This window comes from Hemibagrus wyckioides, linkage group LG01 (genome assembly GCF_019097595.1).
Source record: "Hemibagrus wyckioides isolate EC202008001 linkage group LG01, SWU_Hwy_1.0, whole genome shotgun sequence".
In the NCBI taxonomy this organism is placed as follows: Eukaryota; Metazoa; Chordata; class Actinopteri; order Siluriformes; family Bagridae; genus Hemibagrus; species Hemibagrus wyckioides.
In genome coordinates, this window is record NC_080710.1 from 25,682,082 (window position 1) to 25,699,692 (window position 17,611).

The 17,611-nt window shown below is 37.9% G+C and overlaps 1 protein-coding gene across 4 annotated transcripts in view; it reads left to right on the plus strand.

Moving 5' to 3' along the window:
* The window catches only part of LOC131364618 (piezo-type mechanosensitive ion channel component 2), a 117,844-nt gene that overhangs the window by 13,115 nt on the left and 87,118 nt on the right, over positions 1-17,611 (plus strand). For all 4 annotated transcript variants that reach the window (XM_058407862.1, XM_058407940.1, XM_058408014.1 and 1 more), the window contains exon 2: positions 5,226-5,321. In XM_058407862.1, coding sequence (XP_058263845.1) covers positions 5,226-5,321 — 96 coding nt within the window. The remainder of the gene's footprint in view (positions 1-5,225; positions 5,322-17,611) is intronic.

The window sequence follows — 17,611 nt, forward strand, 5'->3', positions numbered from 1 at the left end:
TTAGCCACACATTAATACCAGCATGTTTATACAAAGTCATAACAAGCCATAATGAGCGTCAGTCCTGAACACAGCGGCGTGCGGAGAGTAGAAAAATTTGGACTTGCCATACACAGGGGGCCCATTCTTATCATAACTAACTCCAAATTCTCCAAGCACCTATATTCGAGCAGATCTTTCAGCTCAGGCATTTGGCCTATGCTGAAAAATTAAATAAATTTTGGGTTAAGTGGACCTCCCAGTCACACGACTACTGAGGGATGCTTACTTTGTTTTTGTTTTATTGTATAATGGCTCGTCTGTCATTGCTCTGTTGTAACTGATACTCTAGCAGTTCTCTTGTGTGCCCTGAAATGGTTGAGTGTGGAATCAACAACTTTGTTCCATCATCAGAAGTCACAGCTGTATATTACCTACCATATCAGTCCTCAATCTCTCAGAGGAAAATGACTTATAGATAGATAGATAGATAGATAGATAGATAGATAGATAGATAGATAGATAGATAGATAGATAGATAGATAGATAGATAGATAGATAGATAGAATACAGCTGACTTATTGTGTATGCAGTAAAATTATGGAGTAGATTTTTATTGGGAAATGATTGTCCTTGAACTGAGTAAGGGAATTGTTGGTTGTATAAAAATGCCGTAATAAGCACTGTCTGTCATCTGACATCCTGTCTCAGGGACTTTCCACCGCTTGCAATTGTCCTATGATACCCACAGTTAGATTTTGAAGATACACACATTGAATAAACACATTTACTGTGACCCTAACGCTTTCTTTATTTTAGTTATTTATTGTTACAAATAAGTCTGGCTTTTGTTGTACTGTGTATAACAATGCAACAAGTTTACATCTAGGTATATATTTTAATTAATAAATTAAATTAATGAAATTAGTCAGTTCGGCATTTTATAGTGAAGAAACATGTAGTGTAAAATAAAAAATATATCAATATGATACACACATAATTAATGATCAGTTCTTAAAGGAGAATTGATCTAAAATATTTATAATATAAACACAATAAACATTTATGTGCTTTATATATAGTGTGTGTATTTCAATGTTTAGATTTATTTTATTATACTTATTTATTTATTTATTTATTTTTCTATTTAGATTTAATTCAGATTATATTTGAATCAGAGCTGGTAAAAACTTTATTTTAAAAATGGCATATGATAAAACTACGGCCTCAAATTCTTCACTGGACTTAAATGATAAATGTTTAGGTAACTCTAAATTCACTAAAGCTATAAAGGTAAAAGATCAAGAACGAGTAACAAAATACTCAAATCAGTAAAATTTTAGTTCATAGTAGTAAATCAGGGTGTGTTAGCCAAGGCTAACTAACACTAGCTTAATAGCTTTATTCTCTAATCCCTCAAACGTTAGCTAGCATGATAACACTGACAATGTGAGCTAGCTTGATGCTAATAACTCACAGTCACAATACACAATTCTTTGATAAATGCAAAAGGTTTGCAGCAGCATTACAGTGATTACAGTGATGGATAGTAGGTCTCACTCTCACTGATGCATTTTATGAAGATTAGATTTGACAGGATATTTGCAGGCCTTTTGTTATTAAAAAAGTTGTTGAGAAATTGTAGAATAGAAATGAGATCTTTTTAGAGTGCTGCTTTAGTTTTTTAATTCTGTTTATCTTCTGATAAGCATCAGTTTTACAAAGCAGTCTTCTGAGACTGTCATGGATCAAAAGGGATGTGGGTTTCACTGCTTGGTCCATTTATTAAGCCTTACCTTTCACTAGTATATTGTGAAAACCGGATTTCTTTGTGTTTTTTTAACAATTCATAAAGTAAAATGATCTAGGACACAAAAGATTAGCAATTAAATTTTTATTAAAGTCTGTAGTCTAATAGCAACCCCATTCATGCTATTTGTTATGAGTCAGAATGAGGTGCTAACTCTGTTTAACCTGAACTCTGTCAAGAAGGTGATGGTCCGTAGACGTGAATACACAAAACTATGCATCTGATCGCCTCTGGGAATATGTGAGAACCAGGCGTATTTCATGCTTGTATTAACCTGCATAATGTATTCATGGCTGATGAGTGTTAGTGTTTGCAGCTAGGTTAAAGAAAATAAACGTGAATTTGTAAAGGCCCGGGGGCCACCGTTCTCTCTCCAAACAGCCAGAGTCCATGGGTAATTTAGAGCACTGCCACTGGCTAGTTCCTTGTGTTGTTGCCAATATGAGGTCACCATCTGGGAGGTGTTAATGGTGGGCTAATCCTGCTAATACCACAGAAACCAGCTCCCGTCTGGAGATCTGGAGAAAAAAAAAAAACATCTGCATCCAAGAACCTGCTTCGAAATAAATAATTGCTCTCTGATATGGAAGTACAAAGCTACCGTAATATTTATTCCGATGTGAAAGCGAGACTGAAAACATTAACACGAACAGGAATGAGAGGGTTAGATATGAGACTTCCAGCAGTCGCCCTCCTCTACGGGTAACTGATAAGTCTGTACAGCGGTTTATTGAACTGTTTGTTTTATTTGGTGCAGACAAAAGGTCCATTTTCTGCTTAATAACTTTGGATGTCTTGTTTTTCAATCCCAGAAAAAAGGGTTTTGATGCGGTCAGAAGCCGGCCACAGGGGGACAGTGGGGTTGCTGCCCATTACAGTTTCAGCTGTATTTAATTTTGCAACTATGGAAAAGCCAGGATGTGGCTTCGAATGAGACAAACCCAAACCTCTCCCTCTTTGCTTGCCCTCACACAATTAGCACTGCACAATTTGTCAGAGAAAACAAGCTTTATGTTTTTAAGGAAATCAATGAAAACAAATGATCCTTGAACAAATACACAATGGCCCACAGCTTGCAAAACTTCAATGGGAGTGTGGCGACATAGAGCCAAAACAATTGTGGATTGTCAGAAGCACTCAGTATGGTGACAGTATGAGGACTCTGTGGTCCAGCATTACATTAGTTCTTGCTTGCTTTTCCCACCTAGTTTCAGAAACAGGAAGTACGTGCCGTGAGTCGGTGCCTTTATGTCGTCAGTCTCATTAAGTGAAGTCTTATAAGCCTCATTTAGTACAGTGTAGTTCGCAGGCCTCATGGCAGGGTCACATAAAGAGCACTTCATCTGAGAACACGGAGTGGCAAAAATAATAAATGGAAATGCAGTATTACCTTGGACTAGGTGTTGCATTTGACTCACCTCATAAACGATGATTTGCAGCACGGCATGATGTCCCAACACGTTTGAAAAACATGGATGGCTTGATTTTTGTCATTTCTGTCTCACCCACTCTACAATACACTACAAAGTCAGTGGAGCTCATTCTCCAAAACACTCATTCAGATTCGTTGTCACAGAGAACGTTACAGGAGGTCATTTCTACCCTGATATTTATTACCTACTTATCTATCTGTCTGTCTGTCTGTCTAACACTCCATGAACTGGGAAGGCACTCACAGTTGAGAAGACTAGCCCAAGTTGACATGTAGCAATTTCAAGCTCAGGGGACAATTTCTTTAGCTTTTCTTATTGGAGTTGGGAGTTAAAATTTGGACCTCTGGTTGTGTCACAAATCCTTTATAAAAGCCTGCTAATAAAATTGGATGTTGGTTATCTGATGAACACGTTCCTCCTGTGAATTCCTTTACATTTCAGTAACATTATGGTCCTCTGAGGATGATTATGTTATACAAGTTAGTCATAATAAATTTGCTACACTCACTTTAATGCACACATGGATAGAGATGAGGAATAGTTGTTTAGAATATAGGAGTGAGCTGCTGTATGTCCCTGGAGTGGCATCATCATATCAAGATCTTTTTGATTTCTCAGGAGAACCTTCAGATCAGACTATCTGCCACTGAATGTAGTTATAAACCATCGTCTGTCTCTGAATGATGTCTGAATGATGGAATACTGCATCAGCTATTTATGGTTGAAATAACAATAAAAGCTTCATAACTTGCTAACCTGATTCAGTCCTGTGGGTTACTCCTGTTTGTTCAGTCCCTTGTCATTTCATTGTCAGATCACTGAAAGTCATCACTCTTAGGATTTCCCCAGTGTACCTGCAACTTATGAGAATTTATAATTTATGATTTCTTTATTAGACAACCCCTTGTCCTCTCTGTTGTCTGCCTACAGCCTCCTGGATTCAAATTAAAACACTAATTCATGGCTACAAAGTCAAGCCAAAAACCAGACACCCAGCTACTTGAAGGGACTTCAAATCTCAGCCCTTGCTCTGTATGTTCCCTTTAAACCTCTAGTAAAGTTTGAACCAGGATCCCTCCAGGTACAAGTCAGACAAGCTTCAAGGAAGAGTCTTTTTAATCCTGGCACTCGACTTGCCCTGGCTGTCTGAACAACTGAGTCACTGTCTCTTTTCCCTAAGCGCATAACAGAACACTAAATCCTGGAATTGATGAGGGAATAAAAACAACAACGCTGACTTTGTTGCTGCACCAACTCATTGTTGTATTATCTCTTCTCTAACAAGGTTTTAACTAGGATAGAATTCTTAGACGCTGACCTATTTGTGCTACGAGAATATGTTTTTGATAGAGACAGTAAAGCATTCTGTAAGCCGCCCTGGATAACCAAATGCTGTAAATGTGAATGATGGCTGTTGTAAACTTTTTAGATATCCAGCTCTTATCCGTTGCTTTAACAATGCAGTCTGAAATATTCATTACACAAGGCTATTTAGTAATTATGTTCATCTTGCCTCCAGTATTTTGTGGTTTTATTTACAGAATAGCTGTACGGTTGTATTCAGATTCTGCATGTATAATATTTTCCTGCACCTAGAAGTAAACAATGTTACCATTTACTTACCGTGAGTAAGATGACATCTCACAGTGGTTTTGATGACTAGGAATAAACAAACAGGAGTTTTTGCTCTCTTTTTGCATGCCTACAGTATGAAAATTTGGATGAGTGTCTTGTGGTCTGTTGTTAAACATTGTTGGAATGTCAAATGCTAAGAGTATAAATCAGAGCTAGCAGCAGCAGGCCTCATTAATGTCCTCAGGGCATTCTGTAACACTCTGTATGATCTCAGTCCTTTAATACGCACCGTTTCGGTGCTATTTCTGCCATTTGTAATTAGTCTATACTGTTATAAGGGTTTTGATTTAGGCCTCAGTCTGTTGTTTGTCAGTGTGCATGAGAAACACTATCTCACTCTCTTTTTTTATTTTTATTTTTTGCTATAGCATGTCTGTTCCGGTACAACGTGCTGTCTTTCGTCTACCTCATCTACCTCCTGCTCATCCCGCTGTTTGCAGAGCCGACGAAGACAACAATGCAAGGTGAGAATCCAATACTTACAAGCTCGGAAATAAGCACCTCCTTATTGTTTACTTCAAACATAGATAAAATACAAGCTAAGAATTTCCATCATTAGCATAAATAACAGCCATTGAGACAATGTGAATTTTTCAACTTGCTTCTAAGAACTTTTTCACTGGCATTCGATATTGTTTATACACTTCTGCCACTTTGTGAAAGATGTTTCAGCTATTTTACCCAGCCCCTTTGACCTCTAGATACAAGAAATATATAAGATTTTGGTAGAAACCCGAGCAAGTAATACACATTCAGTGATAATTCAGGGCTATGGCTATGTCTCTAAATAGTGGATGTTAGGTTGTCTAGCCAGTATTGATGCAATCGATGTACAGACATACTACATAGTATAGAAATATGTTTTGAAACGTGGCCCAAGCTTAAAATAAAAATATTGCAGAAGTAACTAGAATAAAGCTACTATCATAGGTGATGGAAGAGCAAAACTTCACTCATTTATAAAATACTTGTTGGTGAAGTGCTGATTCAAATGTGCAGTGTGAGTGTATTAGTGCACAACACAGCTAGCCGGACCTTGTTAAAGGAGCATCTGTTATGATCGGTCAGTTTTACGATCTGTCCACAGGGCTACTTGAACTCAGTGGTGATTATCATGAGCTCAAAGACAATTGAAAAGAAAAGGCTGCTCTGTGTACCGGAAATTTGGGGTTGTGTCTTTTGCTGTATTACTTACAGGTGTGATGACGCAGGATATATCTGAGCTGGCGTATGATGTTTGTGTTTAAAATTTCCTGCCAGTCGGGAACCCAGCAGCTCTGAGGGGCAGCTTTCAGCAGCTCAGGAACATCACGTTCTCAATTAAACAATGCTTTTGTATTTTATATTCGTGTTCGGCATAAGGCTACTGGAGGTTATGCCAATTAAATGAACACAGAATTATGTTGCACATGTAAGCTATAAAACAGAGGTGCATTTTAAATGATCCCACCCAGAGATTTTTCCACTTTTTTGTTCAACTGTAATTTTAATAGCAGCTACTTAATGTGTGTAATCCTGTTGCATAATTTCTTCATATAAAGCTTATTCAGTGCAGTTTGGTAAATTGGATCTTTTGTGGTATGAATTTCATAAGTAATGGATAGCGGTAAATGGAAGGAAGTAACTGTCCAAATTAAGGCATTGTCCATTTATGACATCTGTGTGTTGCTATCATGAAACCCATAAACCAGGATGTGTTTCCAATTTAATCCTCTGTGGAACCGACTTGCATTTTCCAGGACTGAGCCAAACCTAATTGCTTGCTGGTTAAACCTCTGAATCTCACTAACTATGACTTCTCTGGGTTTGAGAGTTCAGATACAGGATATGTATATGTTTGTCTAATGCGATGTTTGGCATATTGTACAAGCAGGGCATTCTGTATGCATTTAGATATAACTAAGACTATATCTGCTTATAAATCTATTCAAGAATGTATGAAACAAAATATAGCAACCTATAAAATGTTGCATTGTTCTGTAGACACTGCAGGCCCACACAGTGTAGCTGGTAGCTGTAAGAGTGATCTAATTTCATTCTAAGCCATGTCAAGGGCTGTTTTAAGAAATGAGACGCTTTTTCACACACACTGTACTGAACATACCAGCAACAGGCAGTGAAAGCTCCACTGAGTGATCTGTGTGAGGAGGAGGAGAGTCTGAGCAGGATAGGAATGCAGTACGTGTGTGTGTGTGTGTGTGTCTGTGTGTGTGTCTGTGTGTGTGCATGTGTGTGAGTGTGTGTACGTTTTCCTTTCACCCCAAACACCCCCACACATGTGTCATCAGTTCACTTCAACCATTACTTCATCACGTCCGTCGGTTGAACCCTGGGCCACATCAGCACACTGCATGCTGGACTCCAATTGAACCTTGCTTCATACAGTTAACAATTCTTTATTTTATTTTCCCACAGAGTACAAACCTTTTTCATTCTCGCATGCAATCCTCCTTTAGTATAAGACAGTCGTATTTTAGTGTCGATTTAGTGCCTGTCACTATTTCTTTTTCTCTTATCTTTAGCTTAGTCCATCATTCATACTTAGCTTAATCCCTATGATTAAATCAGAGATTTTATGCACAAACGTTGGACCACTATTGCTTTATTCTTCATACTTTTTCAGTCATTTATCTTATTCAGAAACCAGTTTATCCTGGTCGGGGTTACGGTGACTCCAGAGCCTATACTGGGATCACTGGGCTTTAATACACCCTGGATGGGATGCTAGTTCATCGCAGGACACCAGGCACGCAGATATTTATACACTCATTCACACATGGGGGGGAATATAGTGTAGCCAATCCTTTTACTGCATGCTGTTGGGAGGAAACTGAGGAACTTGGAGGAAACTGACAAAGACATCATGTGAAAATCCACATAGACCCTGGAGCTGTGAGGAAGCAACACCTTCCTCACAGCTGTTCCAGCCCTTCCTTCACGCTTGTTAATGCTGCTATAATTTATAATGAGAGGAACATAAGAGTTGAGAGTTGTTACTGGGTGAATGGTCGCTGGTGTACATATTTTATACCATTAGGATCTGGTCATTTAGGGTTTCAGGAACTCTCTCTTCAGCAATCTCTCTTCATCAGCACTTACTGACACTGAAAAACTGCTGTAATCACTCAGACGTGAACAATTGCAGGCTTTTGACAAACTGTACAAGTAAGCCAGCACTTTTCTGAGCCTGATGTTCACTGTTTATTTAACTGACTTAACAATGCCTGAGGTGTCGTCTGAATTTACACCGTCTGACACATTTTCGAAACTTGTAGGATCTTGTAGCATGGTAGATTCCAGGCTGTGCGAATCACTGCAACTTGCTGCTAATCCACAGAATACTTGAACTTCTGAGTCGCTTTGTGCGAAGTAGTTGGTGTTTAGTTTAACGTCCCCTGGCTCTAAAGCTACACAGTCCATCATGTATGAAAATACATCATTAAGTATTTCCTGTCCATCAACTGATTTCAAGTAAACTAAATGTTAAGATGCATTAAAAATAGTGTCTTGAAAAGCTGCACACTTCTTAAACAACATTCCGAAACATTCAGCCTTTACCGACAGACTTAACAATTTTGTGAAATAAAAGTGACTCAAACTGTGCGATTGAGACTTCCAAAGCTTCCTTGGATTTTTTTGCTCAGATCCATCTGTCCTGATGACACACATTAGTAATCACAAGTGACCCATATCTTTAATTACAAAGCAGTTGTTCGGTATGTTCCTTCCACTTTTGCTTGAATCAGTTCCCCGAATATGAATTAAATCACCAATTCCCTCATCCTTCCATTGAATACATTCACTGCGGCTGTCCGCCATTGTTGTTGCCCTCCAGTGCCGTCGACATTGAATGATGATGATCACAGTGATGTGTGCATTAACATTAGGAAAATGCTTTTTCAGATTCCTGACATATTATTATTATTATTACAATGAGGCAGAATGGCACGTACGATTAGTAAACATAAATCTGATAGAGATTGTGTAAGTGTGTTGCGCTTTTTATCTACCCTGAAGCTGGAAACTAAAACAAAATGACCATGGTTTCAGGAAATGGAATCAGTTCCTGGAGTTCCTGAGTTTGTAAAGTATAGGCTTTTGAAAAGGTTTTTTACGTTTTGTCTCCTACTTGTGAGTGCTAGCTTTGGCTCGATTCCTGGTTGTTCTACCAGAAGAGGTGACTGACCTGACGCAGCAGAGTCAAAAAGATGTATGGCGATCATTATTTTTGGCAGCAAAGCTGGGACAGCACAAGAAATTAAGAAATTGCATGAAAAAGAGGAGTCTGAGAAAAGAGCCTCTGAATGGTAAAGGTTTCTGTACATGATTACTCATACCACGTAACATCCACACATTGTACCCTGCCTCTGTTGTGAGCATCATCGTACTTCCTGTGCGAGTTAATATCTCCTAGCATTGTTTTTTTTTAAGTTTTAAGGAATATTGGCAACGTTGAGTTTAAATCCTACTTCCACACTGCCTCAGTTGGGCATCTTAAGTGTCCAGAGCACCTTAAGAGTGTTGTGTATTCAGTCTTTCCAGGATTTTACTTCATGCAATGTCCAGAGCTTTTTGCAAAGTAGAGGGTTCAATAAAAAAAAACAACACTACTAGCGAAGTACATATTAATTACACATGTCAATACTTTCTACCGTACTCATGTTTGACGCATTTGAATTGATGAGGGCTTTGGCTGTTGATGTAACACAACACATGTTGGCCAAAATTTCTGTGAAATCTGTAGTAATTTTGAAAAATTGTAAGCTAATTTGTATACTGGTACATTTGCTTGATTTGTGTCATTTTCTGCAATTACAAAATCGTAAAATCAGTCCTGGAAGGACTGTATAATGACTGATGTGTCCCTCAAAACTGGAAATTGGCTGTAAAATTGGCTGTGAAAATGTTTATCTGTATATCTGTACAAAAGATGAATTGAATTACTTAGTGGGAAAAAATCAACCCATACAGATTATAGCAAATGTGATCTTCGGTGTTATCTAACAGTTTGTTTTTGTTTTTTTTTATCAACACTTGAACAGAAAATGTTCAGTTTTGATTGACGGTTTCCTACATTACCCACAATGCCATTCAACTACCTGCTGATACTGCTAGAAGTGGGATTTAGCCCTTGATTAAACTCAATCTAATGAGAACGATGCAGCAGGGTTTTAGTCTTTTAGTCTGTGCCTTAATACCTTAGATCTCATAGATCACAAACTAGCTGAGCCGGGTCTCCTTGATAACTCAGTGAATATATGTATATAGTGCATTGCATTTTGGATCTTTCAGTCTAGACTTTGCACTAACATCTGCTCTAATTCTATATTTACTATTAGTACGATGTTAAACATGACTGGAATGTGCTGTTCTTGCTGTTTTTAGCAGCTAACAGTGAAACCTTGCTGTTATCACTTATTTTTGCCGTGTTAAATTTTTTCTCTGCTACTGCCCTTCTTTTCATGTCTGAGCAGCGGACAAACCGCCATCTTCTCATGTGAACAGTGAACAATTTAGCACTAGAATCATGAACATTATTACAAACATCACAATAGAACCATATTTAATGTATTTAAGGGTGGAGTTTTCCTGAAAAGTCAAATTGAAGAAATCCAGATTTGATTTCAACATATATGTGTTATCGATGTTTAGTTAATAATAATGGTATGTTTAACACTGTTTCCATCTTTACTAAACATAACCTTATATCATATTTTACGACTCCTAAACATGTTAACACAGTCCAGCAGACACTTGAACAGTGATCTGCCAGAGCCTTTTCCCTCTGGAAGGTGTGGAGCAGTAGATTTATGCTGGGCTATAGGCCACAAGAGCCTGTGGCTTTGTTCAGCTTGTGGCGCCTCAGTGCGGGTGTTTGTTTGGTTAAGACCCTTCGCTAGAGCAGGAAAGGGGAGAGACAGTCTCTCTTGGTGCACCTTGGCCGGCCCTTACGTCATCGCCACCAGATGTTGGCTATTAATTATAACGCCAAAACTCCTTCACCTTTTCCTGAGGCTAAATTGTTACAAGGTGATATGCGCTGGATTCAAGTGAGTGCAAATTACAGGAGATGTGTATTTCTAGTTCAGCTGAAGCCTAACAACATGCTTCTACAGTTTAGATATAAGCTAGCTGATGTTATATGTGTAAAAGTCGTATTATAATTTCTGTCATTTTTGTGCTTTTATAATAGTGTCACTGCTACAATGGCCATGCCAGATTAATTTAACCAAATGTTGAAAATCGACCTTAAATATAGTTATCTCAAAAACATTGACCTTTAACGCTTCAGTGATTCCACTTGACATTTAGAATCACATTCAGACTTCCAGAAAGCACCCCAGTCTGTAAACACACTCACCCGCCAGTGCTCTATAGAACTCGAGGGAAGAAAACAGCAACTCAAGGCCACAAGGCCATCCTCCGCACTCGCTTCAAAACAGATGCAATCTGTCCACTTGAGGGAATGCAGGAGACAAGATGGCTTCCTGAGGAAACCGAGCAGAATGGAGAGGTCATAGGAAAGGGACCTTGACCCTTGTGGAGCCAGCTTCACAGCGCTTCCTCAGGAAGGCGATGACTCACAGGGCTCAAAGGGGCAACAGGCTCGTTTTTCGGTTCCGTCCTATTGATTTCAGTCCAACTTATTCTTTTAGTTCTGAGTGAACCTCAACAAATTCCCTTTATGTGATAGAATGGTCTTTAATTTGTTTCATATTTAGTTCCACATTTTTTTTCAAGCTTAATTGTTGAAGATTAAAGAGTAATGGAATTCGAGAAGGAATTTTAAGTATCTGCTGATGTGCCTACAGCACGGCAAGATACCCTTCAGAGATCTTCAGATTTAGACTCAGGAAAGCACTGGCTCTTTGTTACTGATTCTGTGACTCAGTGTTAGCCTCCTGCTCGCTCTCCTTCTCCCTCTCTCACTCTCCTACTCGTTCTCACACACACTTCAAGAAAAGCACATATCTCAGCTGTGAGTCACGTCATAAAATGTAATCAAGGGCTGTTCGAGACGGCTCGTGTCTTTTAACTGGCTTCATACGTCGTGGTGTTAAGTCCAGATCAGCCACGGTGATTTAAAAATGATTCAGATATGGTTTCGGATTCGGACTGGTTCTGTGGTTGACAGGTGAAATTGAAAGCTAAAGAGAACTTAATATTTAGCATCAGATTATTTATAACTTATAATGAAGATGAACTATGGGAACTTTTTTCTTGGTATAATTAAGAGTGTGTCTCCTGAGTCTCCTATTTTGTTGCAATTAGCATATAGAGAATACACACAAACACACACACAATACACATATCTATCTATCTATCTATCTATCTATCTATCTATCTATCTATCTATCTATCTATCTATCTATCTATCTATCTATCTATCTATCTATATACAGTATATATATACATAGATAGATAGATAGATAGATAGATAGATAGATAGATAGATAGATAGATAGATAGATATAATGAGAGAAAGAGAGAGAAGGAGGGGTTGTGATTTTCTAAAATAGCAACAGATAAGCTGAAAGGGAATCTGATGGATCTTAAAGATTTAACAGCTTAATACATTTAGTGTGTTTTAAAAAGGAAATGTTCCTGCATTAGTTTACTTCACTTAATGACTTATACTCACACTGCCTCTCTGCTCCAGGAAATGGCATAGACATTCTGCTACATTTTTCAGGGTAAATACCGAAAGGTGTTATTTTTTTCCTTTTTTGACTAAAATGTACTTTGTTTAAGGTCACTAGATTAGATTCTACACACTTTAGGGTGAACTGTTTTTTGTTTCTGATGTCAGGTGGAATTTGACGGCTCTCGATATACAAGGCACTTTTCACGTTATGGAGTCTGATTTTGTAGAATTTCTTTTCTGTGAGTGCTGTGGGTTTCTAATAATCTCTGGAATGTCAGTTTTTAACTAAGGTTGGGGATGAAGAAAAAAAAAAATCTGACAAATACAGTTGCAAGTGAAAATAATAATAATAATAACAATAACAATAATAATAATAATTCTAGATGGTGTATAGCATATTATACAACTTCTTTCTAATCATTAATTTCAGATGTTGTATGGTGAAAAACATTGCACTACACTCTTAGGGGAAAAAAGCTTTTTCAAATATTTTTTGGAGAAACTGAAAAGCCTTTAGGATTATAGATTACATTTTTTTACCTAACATACATGATGTTAGTTAAAATTTTAGGATTTCCAGAGGACCACAACCAAGCCTTTGAGAAAGACTTTTTACGTCTGGCTTTACATTGTGTTCTACTTCATTTGTAAGTCACTTTGGATAAAATGAATCTTCAGATTGGTGCAGGCAGTACAGAAGAGTTAAATGTATCCATATACATCAGTGCTGGACTTCTTTACTTGGGCCCCAGTAGAAATGGATGCTGTCCAACAATGAATTGATTCAAATCAATTATTTAATTCGCTCCATGAGAGCTTCTCCCAGTGGAGCAACATTTTACAGTTCATCTGATTTTGTTTGGCTCTCTATTGTGTTACATGGACAATACTGAATTTCAGATTAATGATGCCAAGTATGCCAATAATGGTAAAAGCTTATAGAGGCCCTGATAGGATTACTACATGACACTGGGCTTCCTCGAGACTTCAGTAATGTATCTTTGTAATAGATTTTCTTTTTTTTTTTTAGTCTCCAGGAACATCCCAAATTATGTTCGCAAACAGGAGCCAAGTTGCAAAACACGCATCTCTGATTCACATGTGCCAAGCCTCTCAGCAGGGGGGCGCTTTCTAAATGACCTAAGCAGCTCATTCCTAATTCTGGCAAGACAAGGTCATCAGGGAACAGTGTTTAAATACAATTAGACTGATGAAATTTCACCATTTAGGATGACAGTATTACCGCTTTGGCATGCACAAGGAACTTCATAGAACACGTATTCTATTGGTTTAATCCAACTTTATTACCTTCCTTATGATCCACACGGACACATTTAGAAAGTCTAACTGAGGTAGTATTGGAGCCCAACACAGAAACCCATTCAATCATCACAGAATGGATGAAGTAGCCCATCAGGGGGAAATGAAATCAGAGCCTGTTGCCCAAATGGCGAGCCGATAGGCGTGCACTAACACAACCTTCTTTGTTCTTGCGTGCCGACATCACAAACACATCTGGTCCATATTTGAGCTTCCTGTGCCAGGATCAGCCTCCAGCCGCCCAGAAGTTTATCCCTAGTGCTTTTTTAAGGCTATTTTACTGTTGTATCTCTTAAAGCTCTGCATGGCTTCACATGCCATCAACACATGGGCACACACGCAGCTATAAAATTCACCAGATTATTATTTTTTTTGTTTGTTTTATTTTAGCTAGATTTATCGATCAAATTCATTTCAACAAAAATGCCTGGTATACACCTGGTAAGTTTCCATATCCTCCCTTACTCACTACACAAATATCACCCTCCCTTACAGTACAAATTAAAATCACATAAAAAGATCAACACACACCTGCCTGTATTTGCCTCATGACACAGAAGGGTTGAAAATCTCTGTTAGCAATAACTGGTGTGAGTATTCAGAAGCATTTTTGCTTTTTCACCAGATACCAGGAATTTTTTCATGACTGTAACAGAACACTATCTTTTGACAAATAGCTCATGTATATGGTTCCCATGGTTCTCTTCTATACCCTGCCTTTTATTTTATATTTAAAGCACCTGTGAGTAATAAATGGTGTATACAATATACTGTATTTTGAAATTTTACATAAAAAGCATGCTAAAATCCATATTATCCATTCCCTCTTACATCTGTAAGAGGACGGATGTAACCCATTAAACCTTCTGTAGTGTTAATATCTTAATGATGCAGTGGGTAGAGTGGGTAGCGTTGCTTCAGGGCCATCGGTTCAATCCTGAGCTCAAGTCTGTCTGTATGGAGTTTTTTGTTCCCATCGTTTTTGTGCTGGTTTTCTTTGGCTTCTCTGTTTTCCTCCCACTGTCCAGAAACTGTCCATGTCAGTAGGTGAACTGGCTACACACAATTCCCCCTGGCTGAGCCCAAGTGTGAGAATATGCGTGTGAATGATGTGATGTGACAGACTGGTGTCCCATCCAGAGAATATTCCTGCCTCATGCCCGGCGTTCCCGGGATATACTCCAGATTCGGCCATGACCCAGCCCAGGACCAGGCGTTTACTGAAGATGAATGAGTTTATTTTTGTCAGTCACAGCACCTATTCAGTCTTAATGCTGGACCAGTTTAAGGCTAAGTCATTGCATGGCTTTGTAACAATTGATTTTTCTCCTTTCTTTTGCTGTTATGAATAAAACACATTCTAATCAGACTCAAAGCCAAAGCAAACCATAAAAACGAACAATAAAAATAGTGTGGCTTGACAGGGCCCTGTAAATCATTTACACAACAGTAAAGCACTGTAAAAAAGAATGACACCTTGGCAGATTTAGCCTGGCAATGTGTACAACATTGTTTTAAGGTTTCTACAGTGATTACAGGTAGGCACTGAAGTACAAGGCTGATTTAAACTATTACGAGATGCATAATATCACTTTATTTGAATTAAGGAAAACAATGTGCAGCTTTTATGAGAATCATAGTAATCATGGCATTAATCCGCTTGGCATAATATTTCTTTTGTTTTAATGCCAGAGAAACAAGATTTGTTTTGCTGTAACACTGAAAAACAACACTGTATAAATTATACTGTAAAATGTGACTCATAGAAACAACACTTACAAATTCCTAATGCTATGTTCATTCATACAACGACGAAGCAGCCGTAGATCATTCGTTTTTGACCAGAGATGCAAACTTCTGGCAACGTGAATGAGAGTAACCACTGGCGACTAGATGTGGGCGTGTCCAGCAATGCAACAAAGCTGGCAATAGTTTAATGTTATACAAATATGTAGCAACTTGGTGCAGCAACTACCAGTATGAGCATACGTGAGCACTTCTTCTTCTTCATCTTGTATGAAATGATGCATTTATATACTGCTGAATTTTATATACAAACACTAAGTCACCCTTAAGAATGTTTCATTTCAGCATCAAGAAAACTCATTTGTTGCCAAAAGTTAAATGCTAGGCACGCAAACCACAGATAAACATTATTAGTATGGCAACCAGAGGTAGAAAGCCTGCTGACAAATGATCAAACTTCAGATGATTAAAAGCGCTGTATGTGTACAGGTAACTTTAGTCATTAGTCCTTGGGTCACTTAAATCAGAAGTTACCTTTTCCTGTAAACAAAGAAGAAGAGATGTTGAAGATGTTATTGAGACATCAGGTTATTTAACTGTGTGAGTGTGGTCTGCTTAGTAGCACTTGTCTGAAGGACTCTGTACTCTGCTACTGTGGAGGGTTTAGCTGTGAGACTATTTATGAGCCCCTACTCTTAAAAGTGATTGTGGATAGGCTGCATGTGACAGCTTGTTGACCCATGGGGTATTACCTGTGGGAGAGGAATGGAAGTGTAGCTTTAGCGTGTGTTTAGAAGAGTGCAGGCCTGCACTGTGTCTGTGGTCTGGCTGTCTCTTTCATCCAGACACACTTCAACGCAAAGCTGTACTTTCACTCACACTCTATGCAGTAGCCACTTTTTCATTTCAAGTGGCCAGTCATCACTAACACACGTCATTATTGGAGAGCTGTGCTTTTTAGAAGGAAGGGAGAAAGTGCTAGGATTATCTATCGAGGCAGCATTTTAGTTAAACAAATCTTGGGAATTTGCCTTGTTATGAATTCTATATTTTTACTCAGAGGTGGTAAAAGTACACAATTCTTTACTCATTTAAAGAAAAGTTCTGGTAAAAGTTGAAGTACAGCTAGAAATTCTTCAAGTGCAAATCTATAAACTCTGAAAATCACAGTACAAGATTGATCAAAGTCTCAAATAACATAGTGATTTGGATTCCTGATGATAAATTAACACCTTTTCTGCAACAAAATCAGGAACAACTTTAACTAAGGTTAAGAGCAATCCCAATCTCACAAATGCTAGCTAGCATGATAATATCTCTGATCATACAAACTAGCTAAATGTTCAACTCTAGCTGTCACTATACAAACTACCTCGACTGTACGTAGCAGATTATAGATTATTTAGCAAATTATAATCAGACAGATCACAGTATGAGGTATTAGTTCTTATTCTTCCTGGCAGATTGATTACAATTAAATTTGTTAGGGATTTTCATCTACTTCATGAAGCTCCCCGATGCTTAAAATTTCAAGGTATGACTTTGCAAATATAGGATTATAATGCAATGTAGTGTGTACAGATATCTAAGTAGACATTTTCTTTTCAAAAATGTACAGTACAGTAGTATATAAAAGTCAAAAGTATTCGATGGAAGAAAAACTGAAGCAGTTGTATTTTGTTGCATCACACCTGTGTTTCTAATGGGTACCACTGATGTATATACTGTACAGTTTAATACAAATAAACCATTGTGATATTCTTGCATACAGATTGAAATTAAATTAGATTTCACTGAAAATGTTTATCTGATTCATGCGCTCTGAATTAAATGCTTTTTCAAGCTGTAATGTAATTTTAAGCCGCTCTAATGTTTTAGATCTCATTTTAAACCTCATAAAGGACAGAGAAAGTAATTGCCACACAGGTCCATCCACAAAGGATTGTATATATGTATCTGGGTTAAAAAATGTCTTGCAATTACCAAAGTAATATCTCAGGAATTTCCCGTAAAATAGAGAAGATTTATTATGGATATTCTTCT